The sequence below is a fragment of the Mesoplodon bidens genome, assembly GCF_964165515.1.
Source record: "Mesoplodon bidens genome assembly, chromosome: 7".
NCBI classification, from domain to species: domain Eukaryota; kingdom Metazoa; phylum Chordata; class Mammalia; order Artiodactyla; family Ziphiidae; genus Mesoplodon; species Mesoplodon bidens.
In genome coordinates, this window is record NC_138164.1 from 108590714 (window position 1) to 108608412 (window position 17699).

The window sequence follows — 17699 nt, forward strand, 5'->3', positions numbered from 1 at the left end:
ACTCACAGCCCTGAGCCGAGCGTTCCACCCCCCCCCCCCCCCGCCCTACGCGTCCAGCCAGTTCCCTGAGGAGCGCTGGCCCCAGGCCGGCCACAGTAGCTGCTCAAAAGGACTGACCCAAATAGGAACAAATGACCCTCCCTGGGGGACTGCGGCACGGTTTGCAGTGCGTGGAATTCCGGCGGCCAGTCGGCCTGCAGTTGCCAATTACCATATTAGAGATAAGGACCTGGAGGTCCCCGAGGTCCGGTCGCTCTCCGCTTCCCGGAGGCCAAGCAGCCGTGGCTGTGCTCGCCGCCTCAACCCCTCTCTGATCTCGGTCCCATGATGTCACTCAGAAACAGCCTCAATTTCCCTTATATATGAAACAGGGGCATCTTTTGAAACTCTGTCAGTGCTATCGCTCCCCCTGCCCGCGGAGCCCCAAGCGACGGACATAGGAGACTCCACGGCACAGACGCGGTCTTTATTAGCACATTTCTAGCGAGCCTCGGCCCGCAGCGTTACCGCGGAGGAAAGGGTTCTGGCGAAGTTAGGGTTAATTCCGGCTCGCAACGGGCGAAGGCGACGGTGGCAGCCCAGCGCCGGGGGCGGGGTCACAGGGCCAGTTCCAGCACCTAAGGGCGGAAAAACTTCAAAACATCCGATGGGGGCCAAGCCCCTCCGCGGTCCTCGCACACACCGGAAGGGAATTGGGCTCCGGGTCAGACCGCCTCCTTCTGAAAGAGACGAAACTGCGCCTCCTTTTGCATAAGGCCTGCAGAAAAGACTTCCGCCCACTCCCAAGATGGCCGCCAGCAGCGGTTGGGAGATTCGGGATGTGGGACAGAAGGTCACTGGGAGGGGGCGGAGCCTCCTCTCCCCAAGTTCCGGTTCCACCAGGACTGAAGGAAGCGCGTCCAGCTGGGGCTTTGTCGCATCTGCGTCGCTGTGCCCGCGCTCTTCGGGCGAGGAAGTCCCTTCGGGGCGGGAGGAGGAAAGGGTTAAGTGAATTAGCTTATCCTGGCAGCTCGAGGCTGGCTCCTCCGCTTCCGGGATCCCACCGCCAAGTGAGATCCCGGGGGAGATAAAGACAATAGCTCCCAGCAGGCCCTGTACCGAGGGGTCTCCTGACTACTAAGCATGAGATCGCTTGGGCCCTTAGGAGTGGACTGGTTAGATCCCAGACCCTCCATGCCGGGGGCGGGAAGAGAGGATGCCTAGGACCCTGTAAGCACCAGAGCTGGAGATCTAGCACCTGGAAGATGGGACCGTAATTCGAAAATTAAAGAGGCGGTTCCTAAATTGAGGTCCAGGAACCCGGATATCCGAAAAGGGTCGGTCAGGAGCACAGATGCCAGCATGCCCCGCGCTCAAAGGATTTGGGGAACCCAGGAGCCTTCGCCTTCTGGAGCGGGGCCTGGGTTACAGATCCCGAAATGCCCTGGGAGTCTGGAAAGGACAGGCTGGAGGGAGGAGTCCCGAGACCGCAAATCCCGACATGCAGTGGGACTCGAATGGGACAGCCCAGTGGGAGGAGCCCCGGGAGTATAGGTCCCGGCATGCTTCGGGACTATGGTGCCTCGCGCGCCCCGGCCGGAGCTCACCTTGAAGGAGCCGTGGAACTCGTCGCTCATCCTCCGGAGTTCGCGGCCATATCGCTGTGCAGCCCAGAGGTTGGGGGGCGCCGAGCGCGAGCGGCCCCGGAAGGGGCTGGGCTCCTCCTCCTCCGTCCCTTCTTCATCCTCCGTCCCCGCGGGGTAGGAGCTGTGGCGACTCCGGGTATCCACAGCCCCGGTACCTGCAGAGAAGGTCAGGGGGTGGGGACGACGTGAATCTCAACTCCTCTGTGCCCCCAGCCCTGCCGAAGCCCTCAGCATTAGCTCCGTCGGCCCGCTGTGGTCTTTGCGTGCCCATCACTTTACCGCTCAGAGCCCCAGTTCCTTCCTAAGGGAAGCTCGTGGGGCTTCTGTGAAGATTCGAATTAACTTCCCACAAATCTTAATTGAGCCCCAATAATGGGCCAGGCCCTTAGTGTATAAAATGACTTTCCTCTGTGCCTGGCACAAAATAAGGGCATAAGAACTAGTAGTTAGAGCTGCGAGTGCGAGACGCTGGGGCTTCCCAGCAACCCCCTGGGCCGGTAGCTCTTTGCTCAGCCCCATTCCCTCGCAGAGGAAACCAGTCCCCTGGATGAGGAGGTTGCCCCAGCCAGGCGACCTGCAGCTGACCTGCAGCTGACCTGCTGGGGTCCACTTGTTTCACTGTTGTGGCCTACAGCAGACCTTGGGCCCCCAGAGAACAAGAGCCTGTCAGCAAGCAGCGTGTCTGTACCTCTCACAGCACCCACTTTGGAGAAATTGTCCAGAAAGTTCCGTTGACTTTAGGTAATACTTAGGGAGCACTTACTGTGCGCTAGTAGGCCCTGGGCATTACTTCATTACCCTTCTAACAATCCGGGGAGGTGAGTACTAACATTGCTTCCACTTTGCAGATGAGAAGACAGAGGCTTAAGAGAGGTTAAGACTTGCCCAGGGTCCACAGCTGTGAAGCCCTGATGCGAGACGTCCCTAGAGGTTTGTTGGAATCCAGAGTCCAGTGACTATCCATTGAGTTTCACTTCCCTTGTCCAGCTGCCCTTCGACTCCCTGAACCTGTGCCCTCACCTCTCTGTGGGGATAAACCTAGTCCTTCCTACCAGTGACTGCATAAGGGTCACATAAAGAGCGGGAAAGTGCTTTGTAAGCTGAAAGGGCGCGATGGATCATTATGCAAAGAGGTGTGTCCTGAGTTTGACCTATGTACTGTGTGCCATCCCCCGAACTCCTGCCAACCCCATCCCCGTACGAAGTCCAGCAAAGACCTAGAACACTCCCAGGAGCAAAAATCCAGAGCTAAGTGTAGAGTGAAAGACAGGCATGGAAGAAGTGCAGGGGACCAGCGTCCACAGGGAGGCGTTTGGGAGAAAGTAAGATCTAGACCAGGTCTTGAAGCCAGGGGTAACTGTCTCATCCCCTCCCAAAAGGCCTGTGGGTCAGCTCCAGGGCTGCTGGGCCGCCAGGGGTCCCATCTCCAGACACATGGCTGAGAAAGCCAAAAAGGGAAGAGGGGGCTGGGTCCAGAAAGGCCTAGGCTCAGCGGGTGGTCGGAGCTCCTGGGCTCCACCAAAGCCTGAGGTCAGGTAGGTAGGGAGACCATAAAGCCTTTGAGGAGTGAGTTGGCAGTGGGGAACGGGCAGCTAAATCAGCAGTCGGGATTGGGGGTGGGGGCTAAGGAGCCGAGAGCAGCAAGACCCCTGATGAGAACAGGCCCATCTGCAGAGCGCTGACCAGTTCCATGAGGTGTGGGCAGCAGGGCCGGGGTCCCCACCACCACCTTCCTGCTTTGTGACCTGGGGCCTTTTCTTTAATCCCTTGGGGCCTCAGTGTAGTCCTCTGTGAAATGGACCCCAGACCCCAGGACCTCCACGAGAACAAATGACACAGGGAGAGCACCCTATTCTGCATTTTTCATGTCCTGAAGGCTCCCAGCTTCCCAGTGAGGCAGAGGCCAAGTTCTGCCTAGTTTACACATGAGGAAGTAGAAGCACAGAGAGGTTAGGAACTTGCCCAGGGTCGCACAGCTGGTACACCCTGCCCGGTCACTTAAATGCTCAGGAACCATCAGCTATTATTTTCCTTTACTAGCACTAAGAATACACACACCTCCACACTTGACAGATGCAAGGCCCAAGGGCCAGAAGATGAGTGATTGGCAGGTGGGCACTTGGTTTGGGCATTGCACCCTCGCCTAGGAATCAGAACAAGCAGAAGAGCACTCGCCGTGTCAGGTTGGAAGTGTTGCTTCATGTGTGTCAATTCCTTACGTCCTCATCACATCCTATGAAGGCGGTTACTCCCTGTCCCCATTTTACAGAGGAGAAAACTAAGGCATAGAGAGGGTAAGTAACTTGCCCAAGATCACACAGCTAGTAGATGGCAGAGCTGGGATTCCAACCCGACCAGTCTGGCTCCTGTGCCTGTGTGCTTAACTCTCATGTCCCCGGCTCCCCCCAGCAGCACCATGGGCCACCTTGGGGGCTCAGGTCTGGGAAGGCACCCCTGGTCCTTCCGTAAGTGCCAGCTCTACCAGGGGCCTACCCTAAGGAGTGGGGATTTTTACCAAAGCCATGGATTTAGCAGCACCAAGCCAGCCATTGTCAAAATGACACTCCTAAGTGTAAACTGAACAGTTAAGTGTCCTTCTGTTTACTAGAAAAAAATCTGAGGGATTTTCTGTGAACTCCCTGGGGGAAGTGGATATGCCCCTCCCACCCTATGCATCCAACCTCCAATCAGCTCTCACCCCTACATGCCCCGGGGCATGGCAGAGGTGGCCTCTCCCAGTTTGGGGAAAGTAAGGGTGAGAGAGTGGGCGTGGCTCCTGTCTGGTTGTAAGCATGGGTGGGTGCCCAGGCCTGCCCACTCACACCATCCTTCCAGAGAGCCTGCCTGGGGCTGGGGTGGGGAATTGGGAGGGGCCTAGGGCTGGAGGTGCCCCAAGGCCCACCACCAACCAGGCTTTAAGTTCTTTACCCATTGGGCTTCTGGGTACGTGCATGGGGCTGGACACATCCATGTTCATGCTTCTGTGAGCATCCTTGCACACTTCATTAAAACAGTGATGTTCCAGACAGTTTGAGGCAGTGAGGCTTTGCCATCAGGCAGGGCTGGGTTTGGATCCTGCTCTACCACACGTGGGTGGTTCACTTACTGCTCACCCACAGCAGGAGAGCAGCGTGGCACTCCTCCCTGAGCAGGCGCGCTGCCTTTCATGTCTTGGACCAGCTTCCTGTGTCCCCAAAGCCGTTGGGGGTACAAAAGCCCCTTACTGTCCTGTAGAGAACATACCCCCACCTTGCTCAGAGCTGAGGAAATCAGAAAACACTAAAGCAGAGGCTGGCAAATGTTTTCTGTAAAGGGCCACATAGTAAATATTTTGGCCATTGCAGGCCACACAGTCTCTGTCACAACTACTCAACATTGCAGTCATAGCTTGAAAGAAGCCAGAAACAATATATACATGGCTATGCATTGCTGTATTCCATCACAAAATTGTATTTGGGACACTGAAATAAAATATTATTATTCTTTGGGACTTCCCCGGTGGCACAGTGATTAAGAATCCGCCTGCCAATGCAGGGGACACGGGTCCGAGCCCTAGTCTGGGAAGATCCCACATGCCGCGGAGCAACTAAGCCCATGCGCCACAACTACTGAGCCCGCATGCCACAGCTACTGAAGCCCGCGCGCCTAGAGCCTGTGCTCCGCAACAAGAGAAGCCACCGCAATGAGAAGCCCGTGCAACACAGCGAAGAGTAGCCCCCGCCCGCTGCAACTAGAGAAAGCCCACGCACAGCAACAAAGACCTAATACAGCCAAAAAAAAAAAAAACCTTCAGTGGCTCCACATTGCCTATGAGATAAACTCCAAACTCCTGGGCATGGCCTTCAAAGCCCTAACATTATGGTTCTAACCTACACTTCCTTGTCTGCCATCAGAGGGGCATTGGTTATTCATGTCTCTTAACCCCTCTGAATGAACGGCAGTCCCCAGGTCTTCTCAGGGCCTGGGCCAACTCGCTGTAACAAATAACAACTGCAGTAATAGTAAGAACACCAAACCCTCCTCTGTGCTAGGCACTGTTTCTAAGCACTTTTCCTATATTAATGCATCAGATTCTCACAACAACCCTATGAGGTGGGACTAGTTCTATTCCCATTTTACGGACAAGAAAACTGAGGTGCCCAATGTTCATCGCAACCTAAATGTCCATCGACAATGCATGGATAGAGAAGATGTGGTATATATATACAATGGAATATTACTCAGCCATAAAAAAGAATGACATAATGCCATTTGTAGCAACATGGATGGACCTAGAGATTACCATAGTAAGTGAAATCAGAGAAAGAAAATATCACATGATATCACTTAATATGTGAAATCTAAAAAAATTATACAAATGAACTTACTTACAAAACAGAAATAGACTCACAGACATAGAAAACAAACTTACAGTTACCAAAGGGGAAAGGAGGTGGGAAGGGATAAATTAGGATTTGGGGATATTTTTTTCTTTTCGGCCATAGCATGCTCGGCTTGTGGGATCTTAGTTCCCCAATCAGGGATCAAACCTGGGCCATGGCAGTGAAAGCGCTGAGTGCTAAGCACTGGACTGCCAGGGGATTCCCAGGACTTTGGGATTAACAGATACATACTACTATACATAGAACAGATAAACAACAAGGATTTACTGTATAGCACTGGGAACTGTATTCAATATCTTGTAATAACCTATAATGGAAAAGAATCTGAACAGGAATATATATATGTATATGTAAGTATAACTGAATCACTTTTGCTGTACACCTGAAACTAACGCATCATTGTAAATTGACTACACTTCAATTTTTAAAAAAGGAAAAACAAAGAAAACCGAGGCAGAGTGAGTTAAGTAACCTGCTCAAGCTCAACCTACCAATAGAGGAGAGAGCTGAGTTTGAACCCTGCAGTCTGGCCCAGGGCCTGGCACTGGGCTGCTTCTCCCACTCCATGTCCTTCCTCCCCTCTCCATCATCCACGCATCAGCCGCCCCAGGCACCAGGCTATGCAATGGAGCTGTCACAGTACACAAGGTGCCCACAGGCCTGCCCTGGGGACACACGCAGTCCACTACAGCAGGGGTGTGGAGGCAGGGAATATGAAGAGTGACAGGACCCTGCCCATCTGGAGGGGACAGTGGACCTGTGGCTCTGGCAGGTCACTGGCACTTACAGATCTTTTATGGAAAAATCACTTGCTTTTTAGACATCGAAAACTAAGTCAAAAGTTTAAGGATGGGCTTCCCTGGTGGCGCGGTGGTTAAGAATCCGCCTGCCAATGCAGGGAACACGGGTTCGAGCCCTGGTCAGGGAAGATCCCACATGCCTGGAGCAACTAAGCCCATGAGCCACAACTACTGAACCTGCGCTCTAGATCCCGTGAGCCACAACTACTGAGCCCACGAGCCACAACTACTGAATCCCACACCTAGAGCCCGTGCTTCACAATAAGAGAAGAAGCCGCTGCAATGAGAAGTCTGCACACCGCCACGAAGAGTAGCCCCAGCTAAAACTAGAGAAAGCCTGCGTGCAGCAACAAAGACTCAATGCTGCCAAAAATTAATTAATTAAAAAAAAAAGTTTAAGGAATCCAGTGCAGTCCTCTTACATGGTGGCTATTTTCTCCCCTGCGGGCCTCCTCATGGCTGGACCTGGAGCTGGGATAGGCATTCCCTTGGCTTATTGCTGCTTCAGACCATTCTCACTCCCTCCTCCACAAATCTAGTTTCTTGGGCTGTGCCACCCTTCCCGCTCCGGGCCTCAAGCACCCACCGCCCACAGGGTGGGCCCCTCGTGGGTGCAGGAGATTACTGGAGCTCCCTGCCGCGCTCTCCCCAGCCACTCCCTTAGCTGCTCATGTCTTCATTCATTCATAGCACCGAAGTGGTCCTTCCCAGCTCCCTCCCTGCCTTGGCACCCCAACTCTAATGATGCTGGGACTCCTCACACCTGGCCAGCTTACACTGCACATGAGCTAAGCCCCCAGCCACCTCTCTCACTGGGCTGAGACCAGCACAGGTCTGGTTAAGGCCAACTCCCTGCCAGTTCCCACAGGCAGCCGACTGGCCAGTGGGGCTGGAGAAAAGCACAGCCGTGCCACCTCAGTTCAAATTCACGGTCACAAGACCCAGTGGCACCCTAGATGTTGCCCACCACACCTTCCACACTCCATCCTCTAGGCCAAGACAACCATTTCAAACCTGCTTCTCTCTCCCCCTCAGCCCCCATCCCTCTCCCCACTCTCACTCCTGGCTCAAGACCTGGCTTCCTTTTACCAAGAAACTGGAAGCACCCACGAGAGAGACTTCTACTAGTCTCCACGAGGTATCTCCCCCTGCCCTCCACTGCTCTTAGCTGAGCCGCCCCTCCCCTGCACACCAGACTGCTCTCTCCTACTCAAGGACACCTCTCCAGCAAGCTTCCCTTCTCTTCTGCATCCTCCAGTATTTTCCTCGCTCCTGGATTACTCCATCAGCTTATAAACATGATCTTTTGGGAACTCCCTGGCAGTCCAGTGGTTAAGACTCCGTGCTTCCACTGCAGGGGGCATGGGTTCCATCCCTGGTTGGGGAACTAAGATCCCACAAGCCGCACAGCATGGGCCCCCCCCCCAACAAATGCTCTTTTCTTTCCCCTTTCTGTCATAAAAGACATAATAAAACCACCCTTCCTTGACTCTCCTTGGGCCTTCAGCTGCCACCCGCTCCTCTGTTCCTCTTTGCCAGAGCTCAGCTGCCAAGGGGGGGTGGGCTCTCCTTTCTACCTCCAATTCTCTTCCTATCATCCTTCCCCACTTGCCACCCAAGCTGCACTGGCCCTGTGTCGAGTCCAGTGCTCACTCCCAGTCCTCCTCTAGCGGCCCTGGAAGGAGCCTCACAGGTTCAGCTCTCCCTTTCCTTCCCAGACCGCTCCCTCCTTCTCAGCCCCCAGTGCTGACTCCTCCTCTCCTGCTGCCCTCTGCAGACTGGATCCCCAGGCTCAGTCCAGGTCCTCCCCTGTCTACACTGGCTCCCAGGGCCCACAGAACACTACATCAGCGACTGCCAGCTTCTACGGGTATCTATCCCTACTAGAAGTCTCCACCTGGATGCCCAAAAGGCACGTCTAACCTGCTCTGGCCCAAACAGGGCTCCTGATCTCACCCCACGCCGTCTCAGTTCCATCTCAGTTAAGAGCGACTCCAGCCTTCCAGGCGCCCAGGCCAGATCCCTTGCAGCCATCTTCTCTGTGCCTCACACCCCACATCGGTCTGCCAGCAAATCCTGCCAGCTGTACCTTCAAGAGAAACCCAGAGTCCAGCTGCTTACCACTTCAACCGCCACCAGCCTGGCACAGGCCACCATCCTCCCCTGTGGCACTGCCCCTGCCTCTGCCCATTGCAGACCCGGCTCAACACAGGGGCCTGGTGATTCTCTCGAGGTCCAAATCAGATCAAAGCCCTCCAGGTTTTCACTCAGAGTGAAAGCCAGAGTCCTTACCTGGGCCTTGAAGGCCCTGCCCACGAGCCCCTCCTCCTCCCTTAACTCTTTTTTTTTTTTTGGTACGCGGGCCTCTCACTGCTGTGGCCTCTCCCGTTGCGGAGCACAGGCCCCGGATGTGCAGGCTCAGTGGCCATGGCTCACAGGCCTAGCCGTTCCGCGGCATGTGGGATCTTCCCGGACCGGGGCACGAACCCGTGTCCCCTGCATTGGCAGGCGGACTCTCAACCACCGCGCCACCAGGGAAGCCCATCCCTTAACTCTTGATGAGTCTCCAACCTCCCTCCCCTCACTGGCCTGAACTGTGTCCTGCCCTCAGGGCCTTTGCATGTGCCCTTCCCTCCGCCTGCAGGTCTCTGCCTGCATCTGTCTTCCCAGAGACCTCTGCCTGGCTCACCCCTCACTGATTCTAGCCTTTGCTGAAATGTTGCTTCTTACCAAGGCCCACTCTGACCACCTCAGTTAAAATCACTCCCCGGGCCCCCCAGTACCCTGGATTCCAATGAGAAAGTCAAGAGTGTGTCATGTAGTGCATCATCTTCTAATGCATCACCCGCTACTTTGTTTCTTTGTTTATGGCTTGTCTCCCTCCACCTACTAGAATGTGGGCAACCACAAGGGCAAGGGTTTCTCTCTTCTGGTCACTGATGAACCCCTGGCAGCTGGAACATACATTCAGCACTTGACACAGAAGATGGGAAGGGACAGCCAGGTGGGGAGGTAGAAAGCTGTTTCAAGCAGAAAAATAGCAAGTGCAAAAATCTGGAAGTTAAAGAAAGCCTGCGGAGTTCAGTGTGACAGACAGCGGGCTAGGGAGGGTCTTTTGTTTTGTTTTGTTTTAGAGATTATATCCCTGACTAATAACTGAATACCAACCTTTTTGTTTCTTAGTTTGTTTGTTTGTTTCTTTTTTTTTGGCTGCGCCTCGTGGCTTGCAGGATCCTAGTTCCCTGACCAGGGATTGAACCCTGGTCCTAGGTAGTGAAAGCGCTGAGTCCTAACCAATGGACTGCCAGGGAATTCCCTGGGGAGGGGATCTTAATAAGCCTTCCTGCTCCTGAAAATGGGAGGGTGTCAATTCGGCTTCCACAGGTGAGGGACATGAGTTTTGTTTTCAGAAGATCTCTGTGGTTGTTCCAGGTGCCAAGGCTTGTGCTGGCCACTGGGGAGGTGGGGACTACAGAGAAATGGCCACTGCCCTCCAGGGCCCGTCCTTCCATCTCAGCGCTGGGTCCCCCTTAGTAGGTGTGGAGGACAACCGATGCTTCCCCAGCCCCACACAGACCCGCTGCCTGGTAGGGCTGTCTGCCTCTTGGGGTCACCTGGCCCTGGCAACTGGCAAGGACAGCCCGCGTGTGGGTGTGAGCCACAGGGCTGGGAAGAACATAGCTGGGGCTGGAAGGCTGGATCCCAGGATCTCAGGGAAAGTGCTAGCCTGGGGCAGGGCACCACCAAGTCTTCTAGCCCCAAGGAAATGCCAAGCAAGTGTGACCTAAGGCAAGTTGCCTCTCAGTGATTCTGTCCTGGCCCTAAGCTAAGAGCTAAATACTTTGACCATTTACTAAGCACCAGCTCTATAATTAAGTGCTTCTTAGGTATTCCTGCTAGTCATCCCCACAGCACTACATTGGTGGCGACTAATTGCTCTGTTTTACCGAGGAGGAAGCTGGGGTGAAGAAAGGTTAGGGACTTGCTCAAAGCCACCCAGTGAGTGTGGATGTGGCTGGGGTGCAGGGAGCTACTGGGCTGGAGGCCAGGTGGACAAGCAGGTGGTTGTTCTTGGGGCAGGGGTGCCTACCTCCATGGTGGCTGCTGCTGGCTGGCTGCCCCTGCTGGTGACCAGCTTCCCCCAGGAGGCCTGGGGCCGTTTGCCGGTGCTTGCTGGGACCTGGGGGCCTGTCCCCTGTGGGGCTGGGGCCCAGGCCCCTATCTGCAGGGCTGGAGTCTTCCTGCTCACTCTGCTCAAACTCTGGGATCTGGAACATGCTCTGGGCTGCGGGGGTAAGATGGTAGGTGGTTAGGGCACAGCTGGGGCTAACGGGGGCCGGCGGTTGTGGGGGGGCGCAGGCATGCCTGGCTCCCTCTCCCACCTCAGAACCCCAGGTCCACCCTGCCTCCCAGGCCCCAATCTGTCCGTTGAGTCTGGCCCAGCAAGAAGCTCAACCTACCCACCCAGGATCTAAATCTCTCAGAGCCCTAGGGCGGTAGAGCAGCCCCAGGCCCCTACTCAGGCCTCGGCCAGACCCGCCCGTGGTGATGGCACACAGGTCTCACCCCAAGCCCGATCTCGAGGCCCCTGACCCGGGCCCGCCGCGTCCCTCTAGCACCGAGGGAGCCCGGCCCTAGTTGCCTGGGCAACGCGAACTGTCACCGACACGGCCCAATCAGCTCTCGAAATGTCACTAACTGGCCAGCAGGCGGGGCCACTACGGGCCCCGCCCACCACCTTCCTCCTGGGTCCCTTCTACGTCTCCGGATGCTCAGCTCCCGACTTCCTTATGCCTTGGGCGTGTGTGGGAGCAGATGAGGGGTTCTTTGGGGTCCCCATCTGGGGGCCAGCTCCTGCTGACAAGTCCTTCACGCCCTCTGGGCCTTAATTCCCACCCCTGTATAATGGGGATAATGACACCTCCCTCAGGAGTCGGTGATCCTTGTAAACTGAGTGGTGATTACTGTGGGTGAAGGCACTTTGCAAAGCCGTAATTGAAGCTCAGCCGTCGGATGCAACTGTTGTTGTTGTTGTCACTGCTCCGTCAGAACCGGGTGGCCGGCTCGGGAAGTCCCCCTTCCTTCTCCCCGCGGTGGAAGCCTCGCACCGCCCGCATCAGGGGCGCCACTCCCCGCGCCAACTCGGGAGCACTCGAGATAAGCGAGGGAGCCTCCGCCCTGGCAGGATGACTGCCCCGGTGCAGAAGGGACAGGGGCCCCTGTGAGGGTGACCATAGGACTCGCGGAGCCTCGCGCCTGGCAGACGGCGGGCCAGGTGAGCGGGAACCGCCGCCGGCCAGGGAGCGCGCGGGCCGGCTAGCGCGGGCTGCGGGGCCAGGCGGGTTAAGGCCCGGGGGCGGGCCCCGGAGGCCATCTTGGCTGAGGGCGGAAGTTTCGTTCAGAGACCGGGTGAAGGGAAGTCGTTACCGCCCCGCGTCGGGCGGCATGATCTCGATTTGAGGATGGGGAAGAGATGCATGGGAACTGCCGGCCCCCCAAAGAAGCAAGGGCCGCTGGCCCCGGGCAGTGCCCACCCGGGCACTGGCCGGACGCGGCGCAGCCCGAGCGTCACGGCCGCTCGCCGCCTCTTGTAACCCCTGACGCCCGCCGGCGGCGCAAGTCGCGCCAATTCTCGGACGGTTCCGCGCCGGGCGCGGCGCGGTTCTGCGTAGCAGGGGCCAGACTCTGAGCAATTTGCGTAGCGAACGGCGGCCGCGCAGGCGCAGGAGGGGGCGGAGCAGCGGGAGCCGGGGAGCCGGAGCCCCGCGTCCCAGCGACCGGAGCCGGCTACCCCAGCGGCGGCCTGAGGACCCGGCGTCGGCCTCCTCCCGCCCCCCGCGGCTGGAGAGTAGACGCAGTGGGGGGTGGGGTGGGGGCAGCGTCCGGAATCCCGAGGACGGAAGGCAGAGGCCCTCCCCATCCGGATTGTTGGAGGGGAGAGAGTCCCCCAGTTTGGGGAGGGGGAGAGCCAGACGTTGAGCGTCCCCAGCAGCGGCCGCTACCCTGAGCAGACTGGCGTTGGCCGGCTCTCCCCCTCCTGCCAGGACGACTCCAGCGACCAAGACCAGGGACCCCTCTTCTTCAGCCTCTGCCCCTCCCCACCCCCGGCTCTGAGGCTGGCCCAGAGAGCAATGCTCCCCATCCCCCTGTGCCCTGGAGAAGAAAGGCTGTCCTTCCACACCCCTGAGTGAGGGACCCAGGTTGCCTGTGCCCCGCAAAGGCAAGGGTCCCTCTATTCATGGGGGGAGGGCCTGGCCAGCCACAACTTCTTTCCCCCTGAGCTCCCCACCTCTGTCTCTGCACCCTAAAACTCCCACCCCTCCGTATTTATTTCCCTGGCCCCCTGCCAGCCCCTCCATCTCGTCTCCGGGATTCAGGCCTCCCTCCCTGACATGGAGAGTAACCTGTCTGGCCTGGTGCCTGCTGCTGGGCTGGTGCCTGCGCTGCCGCCCGCCGTGACCCTGGGGCTGACTGCGGCCTACACCACTCTGTACGCCCTGCTCTTCTTCTCCGTCTATGCCCAGCTCTGGCTGGTGCTCCTGTATGGGCACAAGCGTCTCAGCTATCAGACGGTGTTCCTGGCACTCTGTCTGCTCTGGGCTGCCTTGCGGACCACCCTCTTCTCCTTCTACTTTCGAGATACACCCCGAGCCAACCGTCTGGGGCCACTGCCCTTCTGGCTTCTCTACTGCTGTCCTGTCTGCCTCCAGTTCTTCACACTGACGCTTATGAACCTCTACTTTGCCCAGGTAACCATGGTGACGGGTGGGGGTGGGCAGTGGGGTGGCAAGCCCCAAGGGCCCCAAAGAGTGATGGGCGTCTCTGCTCCCAGGTGGTGTTCAAGGCCAAGGCAAAGCGTCGGCCAGAGATGAGCCGAGGCTTGTAAGTACTCGGGACACTGGTGGGTTCAGCCTCCAGGTCAGAGGCAGGGAGAAGCCCGGTGTCCATTCCTTCCTCCCTGGTAGGTCTGAGGCAAGGACAACCCAGAATATTTGTGAAAAGCTTGGAAGAGTTAGGCATCTGGTAAAGATGGCTCAGCAGAGACATTGCATATGTGAAGGACAACTATAATAGAAACAGTTGAGATACTGTGAAGGGAGAGGGTACCAGTGTCATCCATGATGGAGGAAGAGTTGGAGGCTCCAGCCCTTGGAAACTCCAAAGCCAAAGGGCACTTCTGGGTGACCTTGGGCAGTGATACTTTTGTCATTTGTATAACGTCTCACAGTTTATCAAGAGCTTTCACAAACATCTTTAATTTTTACAACTTACCTGTGAAACTGTTATTATCCCCATTTGAGAGGTGAAGACACTGAGGCCCAGCAAGGTAAAGCAACATGTTCAAGATCACACACCTGGCAGGAGGCACAGCCAGGGCTTAAACCCAGGTTTCTGACTCCCAATCCAGTGCTCTTTCTGCTGCACCACAGCCGTCAGTCATTCTGACCTCTTTAGCTTCAGTATCCTCATCTGTAAAACTAGAGGAGCAGGGTTCAGACTGGATGACCTGAGGTTCTGATTGACACCGGGGTCTCCTGGGGGAGGCTGGGTGGTTGGGAGCACCAAGGGTGGTCTTCTGGGGCTGACCGTGCTGTGGGCCGCAGGCTGGCTGTCCGAGGGGCCTTCGTGGGGGCCTCGCTGCTCTTTCTGCTGGTGAATGTGCTGTGTGCAGTGCTGTCCCGCCGGCGCCGGGCACAGCCCTGGGCCCTCCTGCTGGTGCGCGTCCTGGTGAGCGACTCCCTGTTTGTTATCTGCGCACTCTCTCTTGCCGCCTGCCTCTGCCTTGTCGCCCGGCGGGCTCCCTCCACCAGCATCTACCTGGAGGCCAAGGTAGGGCCACAAGCGCTGATTCCTGATTGTCCTTTGGGGTGTTTGGGGTCTTCAGAGTAGAGAGAAAGCTGGAGCCTACCCTCCCTAAGGATCCTCTGCTGTCATCTGTGCCAGGGGACCAGTGTGTGCCAGGCAGCTGCGATGGGTGGTGCCATGGTTCTGCTCTATGCCAGCCGGGCCTGCTACAACTTGGCGGCCCTGGCCTTGGCCCCCCGGAGCCGGCTGGACGCCTTCGATTATGACTGGTACAACGTCTCTGATCAGGTGGGCATTCGGCACATCTGCCGCCTCCTCAGTAGCTGTGGCTCTTGGCCCCAAGCTGGCCTGGGCCCTGTCTGGGTGCCCCATTGGCACAACTGCAGGTTGGCACAGCCCCTGCCTCCCCACAGGCGGACCTGGTGAACGACCTGGGGAACAAAGGCTACCTGGTGTTTGGCCTCATCCTCTTTGTGTGGGAGCTGCTGCCCACCACCCTGCTGGTGGGCTTCTTCCGGGTGCACCGGCCCCCACAGGACCTGGTGAGGGCCAGTGGAGAGGGGCGGCACTGGGGGTACCTGGGCTGGGTTCTGGGGGTTGGGGGAGGGCAGTGGGGGGCAGGAGGAAGCATCAATGGCAGCTCCCTCCCCCAGAGCACCAGCCGCATCCTCAACGGGCAGGTCTTTGGCTCCCGTTCCTACTTCTTCGACCGGGCACACTGCGAGGATGAGGGCTGCTCTTGGGAGCACAGCCGGGGTGAGAGCACCAGGTAGGAGTCCCGGTTCCACCTCAGGACCCCTGGGCTCCCGGGTTGCCCCATTGAGCCATGGGGACCTACAGCTGGGCCTTCGCACACCCCCACCCGTGCCACGATCTGTACCAGGTGAGGTCCCCTCTGGTTTGCTATTGCTAAAGCCTCCACCTCTCCCTCCAAGATGAAGTTTGCCATAGTCAGAGAGGCCTGGGTCACTGGGAACTTCTAGGTATCTCTCCCTCCCCCAACTCTTGCGACTGTGGTCCTAGTGACTGCCATGGGACTGAACCTGTTTCTCTGCCTGCAGCATGTCAGGCAGCCTAGGCTCCAGCAGCTGGTATGGTGCCATCGGGCGGGAGCCAGGCTGGTGCGGGGGCAGCCAGACGCGGACCACTCCTCTGCTCTTCTCCCAGGTTCTGGGACCAGGCAGCCACCATCACAGTCTCTACTCCACCCCACAGACGTGATCCCCCTTCATCTCCGCCCAGAACACCCAGACCCCAGTCCCTCCCACCCCAGACCCCTGTGCCAAGTTCATCTGCCGCTTCTTGCCCGGGATCCCGGGGGCTGTGGCTGCCTCTTTCCCAGGCCGGCTCCTTGCTACTCATGTTGTAGTGAGCTTGTGCTGTCCCCTAGGATGGGGGGCATGGCCCTGGCTGCCAGATGCTCATAGCAGCCTGGCATGATCTACCACCTCTGCTTCTACACCAGAGCCAGCTACCTCTCCTTTGCCTGCCCCTCAATAAACAGTGTCTGTGCCCCGAGTCTGTTCACTGTCTGTCAGTTGTCTGCTTGTGTTTCTCACACCGTTGCCTGTTTGGTCTAAGGCTGATCAGACACTGGCCCTTGAAGGGGGCTGCTGGGCTGGGCAGGGGCCATTTACCTCCCCCGAGGCTGGTGGGTGACAGAGGAGCCTGCAGTCTGAGGGGAAGAAAGACCAGAAGGGCCCTGCTCCCACTCCGGTCCCCTCGCCACTTGAATAATTTCTACTCTTTCCTCAAGATCTGCTTCAAATTTCACCTCCTTTATGAAGCCTACCATCTCCAGGTCAGGGAACTGTGTCCCCCTCTCCTGGGTCCCTTGGCACAGTGATTGCATGGCTACTATGCCTCTTACCCTTAGTGGATAGGGATTTCTAGAGACCCTGTTTCCCTGTCATTATGCCCAACCTGGCCTTCAGGTCCAGGAGTTAGTCCAAGGCCTGTGGAGGAGGAGTTGGCCAGTAACTGAGCAGCCCCCATCTCCCCAGCAGGTGTGGATTTGGCCAGATGGTTGGGCTGCCCCGACACAGCCTGCCTGGTGGTCCTGGGAGGCCCCTTCCCTGACTGTCCCTAATAGTGTAGTCACAGCCCTTACAGGTCTGTCACCTGTCCCATGGCCGGGAGTCATTTATCAGAGGGTCTGTCTCCTGCCCATGTGTGTGGCCATTTGTTCCAGCTCCTGGGAGTTCCTGGGGCCTAGCACTGAGCCCGTCTTGAAACCCTTCACCTGGGACTATCCTGAGCGGCAGGCCTCAGGGCCTCCAGAGAAGGCATCTGAGACTCAGAGAATCAGCTCGAAACTGGACAATTGCTTTTTGTTGAAAGGAAAATTGCCAACATTTGTAGGGCACTTAATTGTGAGTGCCAGGCTCTGTTTTGAGCATTTACAAACAACCACTTTAATGCTCAGAACAGCAGCCTGAGGTGAGAGTCATCCCTTTTCTGTAAGTGGGGACTGGGAGGTGGGGAGTTTGGTCAACTGTCTAGGCCCCCTACTGGTAGAGGATGGTCAGCCTTAGAGCCCAGGCTTAAAACCACCCAAGTGAAGGCTGAGGCCCCCAGGCAAGAGGAGGGTCTTTGGCAAAATCAGAGTTGTAAAGAAATGGGTAAGAGCAGAGAGGAGCTGAGTTCCAGGACCTGCCAGGGCCCTGCTGTTCAGACAGTGGGGGAGGGAGTGCTGGCACCAGTTCCAGGCTGGGATGGGCATGGAAGTGAGGAACAAGGGATGGGGATGCAGGAGGTGCCCCACCTTGATTTCCCAGAGCTTGGTCCCAACCCTACCTTGGCCAATTCCAAGTTGCCTCAGGGGATCCCCCACCCCTTTGTCCCCTGGGGTCCCATCCCTCATGAGTGCAGATCCCAAGGGCCAGGCTGTCCCTCGGGGCGGGGAGCTGAGGGCCCTTCCCACCTGGTAGTGGGCCTGGAAGATGCTGGGAGATTAGAGTGGATCCTGTCCGAAGAGGTGAGCCGGCTGATGTCCAAGTTGGGGCCGTGCCGTTGGCCACGCTGGCTGGCCAACAGGGCAGAACCAGGGCCCCGGTCTGAGACTCCAGGCCTGACCCAACGGCGAC

The 17699-nt window shown here is 57.4% G+C and overlaps 2 protein-coding genes across 6 annotated transcripts; one reads left to right on the forward strand and one right to left on the reverse strand.

Annotated features, from left to right (window-relative positions):
* Positions 1 to 450: 450 nt before the first annotated feature.
* BAD (BCL2 associated agonist of cell death) lies at positions 451 to 11469 on the reverse strand. Of its 4 annotated transcripts, none has more exons than XM_081240126.1 (4): positions 11374 to 11469; positions 10898 to 11092; positions 1587 to 1780; positions 451 to 959 (listed from the first exon to the last, which is right to left on the reverse strand). In XM_081240126.1, the coding sequence occupies exons 2-4, from the start codon at positions 11082 to 11084 to the stop codon at positions 834 to 836; spliced, it is 507 nt and encodes a 168-aa protein (XP_081096252.1). In that variant the 5' UTR covers positions 11085 to 11092; positions 11374 to 11469; the 3' UTR covers positions 451 to 833. The 4 variants fall into 4 exon arrangements, with proteins under 4 accessions (XP_081096252.1, XP_081096249.1, XP_081096251.1 ...); XM_081240123.1 differs by having other exon boundaries at positions 1587 to 1783; XM_081240125.1 differs by having other exon boundaries at positions 1587 to 1783; positions 11268 to 11443.
* Positions 11470 to 12089: 620 nt separating this feature from the next.
* Positions 12090 to 15987, forward strand: GPR137 (G protein-coupled receptor 137). Of its 2 annotated transcripts, none has more exons than XM_081240121.1 (7): positions 12090 to 13556; positions 13640 to 13689; positions 14412 to 14637; positions 14752 to 14901; positions 15027 to 15155; positions 15267 to 15382; positions 15675 to 15987. In XM_081240121.1, the coding sequence occupies exons 1-7, from the start codon at positions 13200 to 13202 to the stop codon at positions 15832 to 15834; spliced, it is 1188 nt and encodes a 395-aa protein (XP_081096247.1). In that variant the 5' UTR covers positions 12090 to 13199; the 3' UTR covers positions 15835 to 15987. The 2 variants fall into 2 exon arrangements, with proteins under 2 accessions (XP_081096247.1, XP_081096248.1); XM_081240122.1 differs by having other exon boundaries at positions 15267 to 15369; positions 15675 to 15827.
* The last annotated feature ends 1712 nt before the right edge of the window (positions 15988 to 17699 follow it).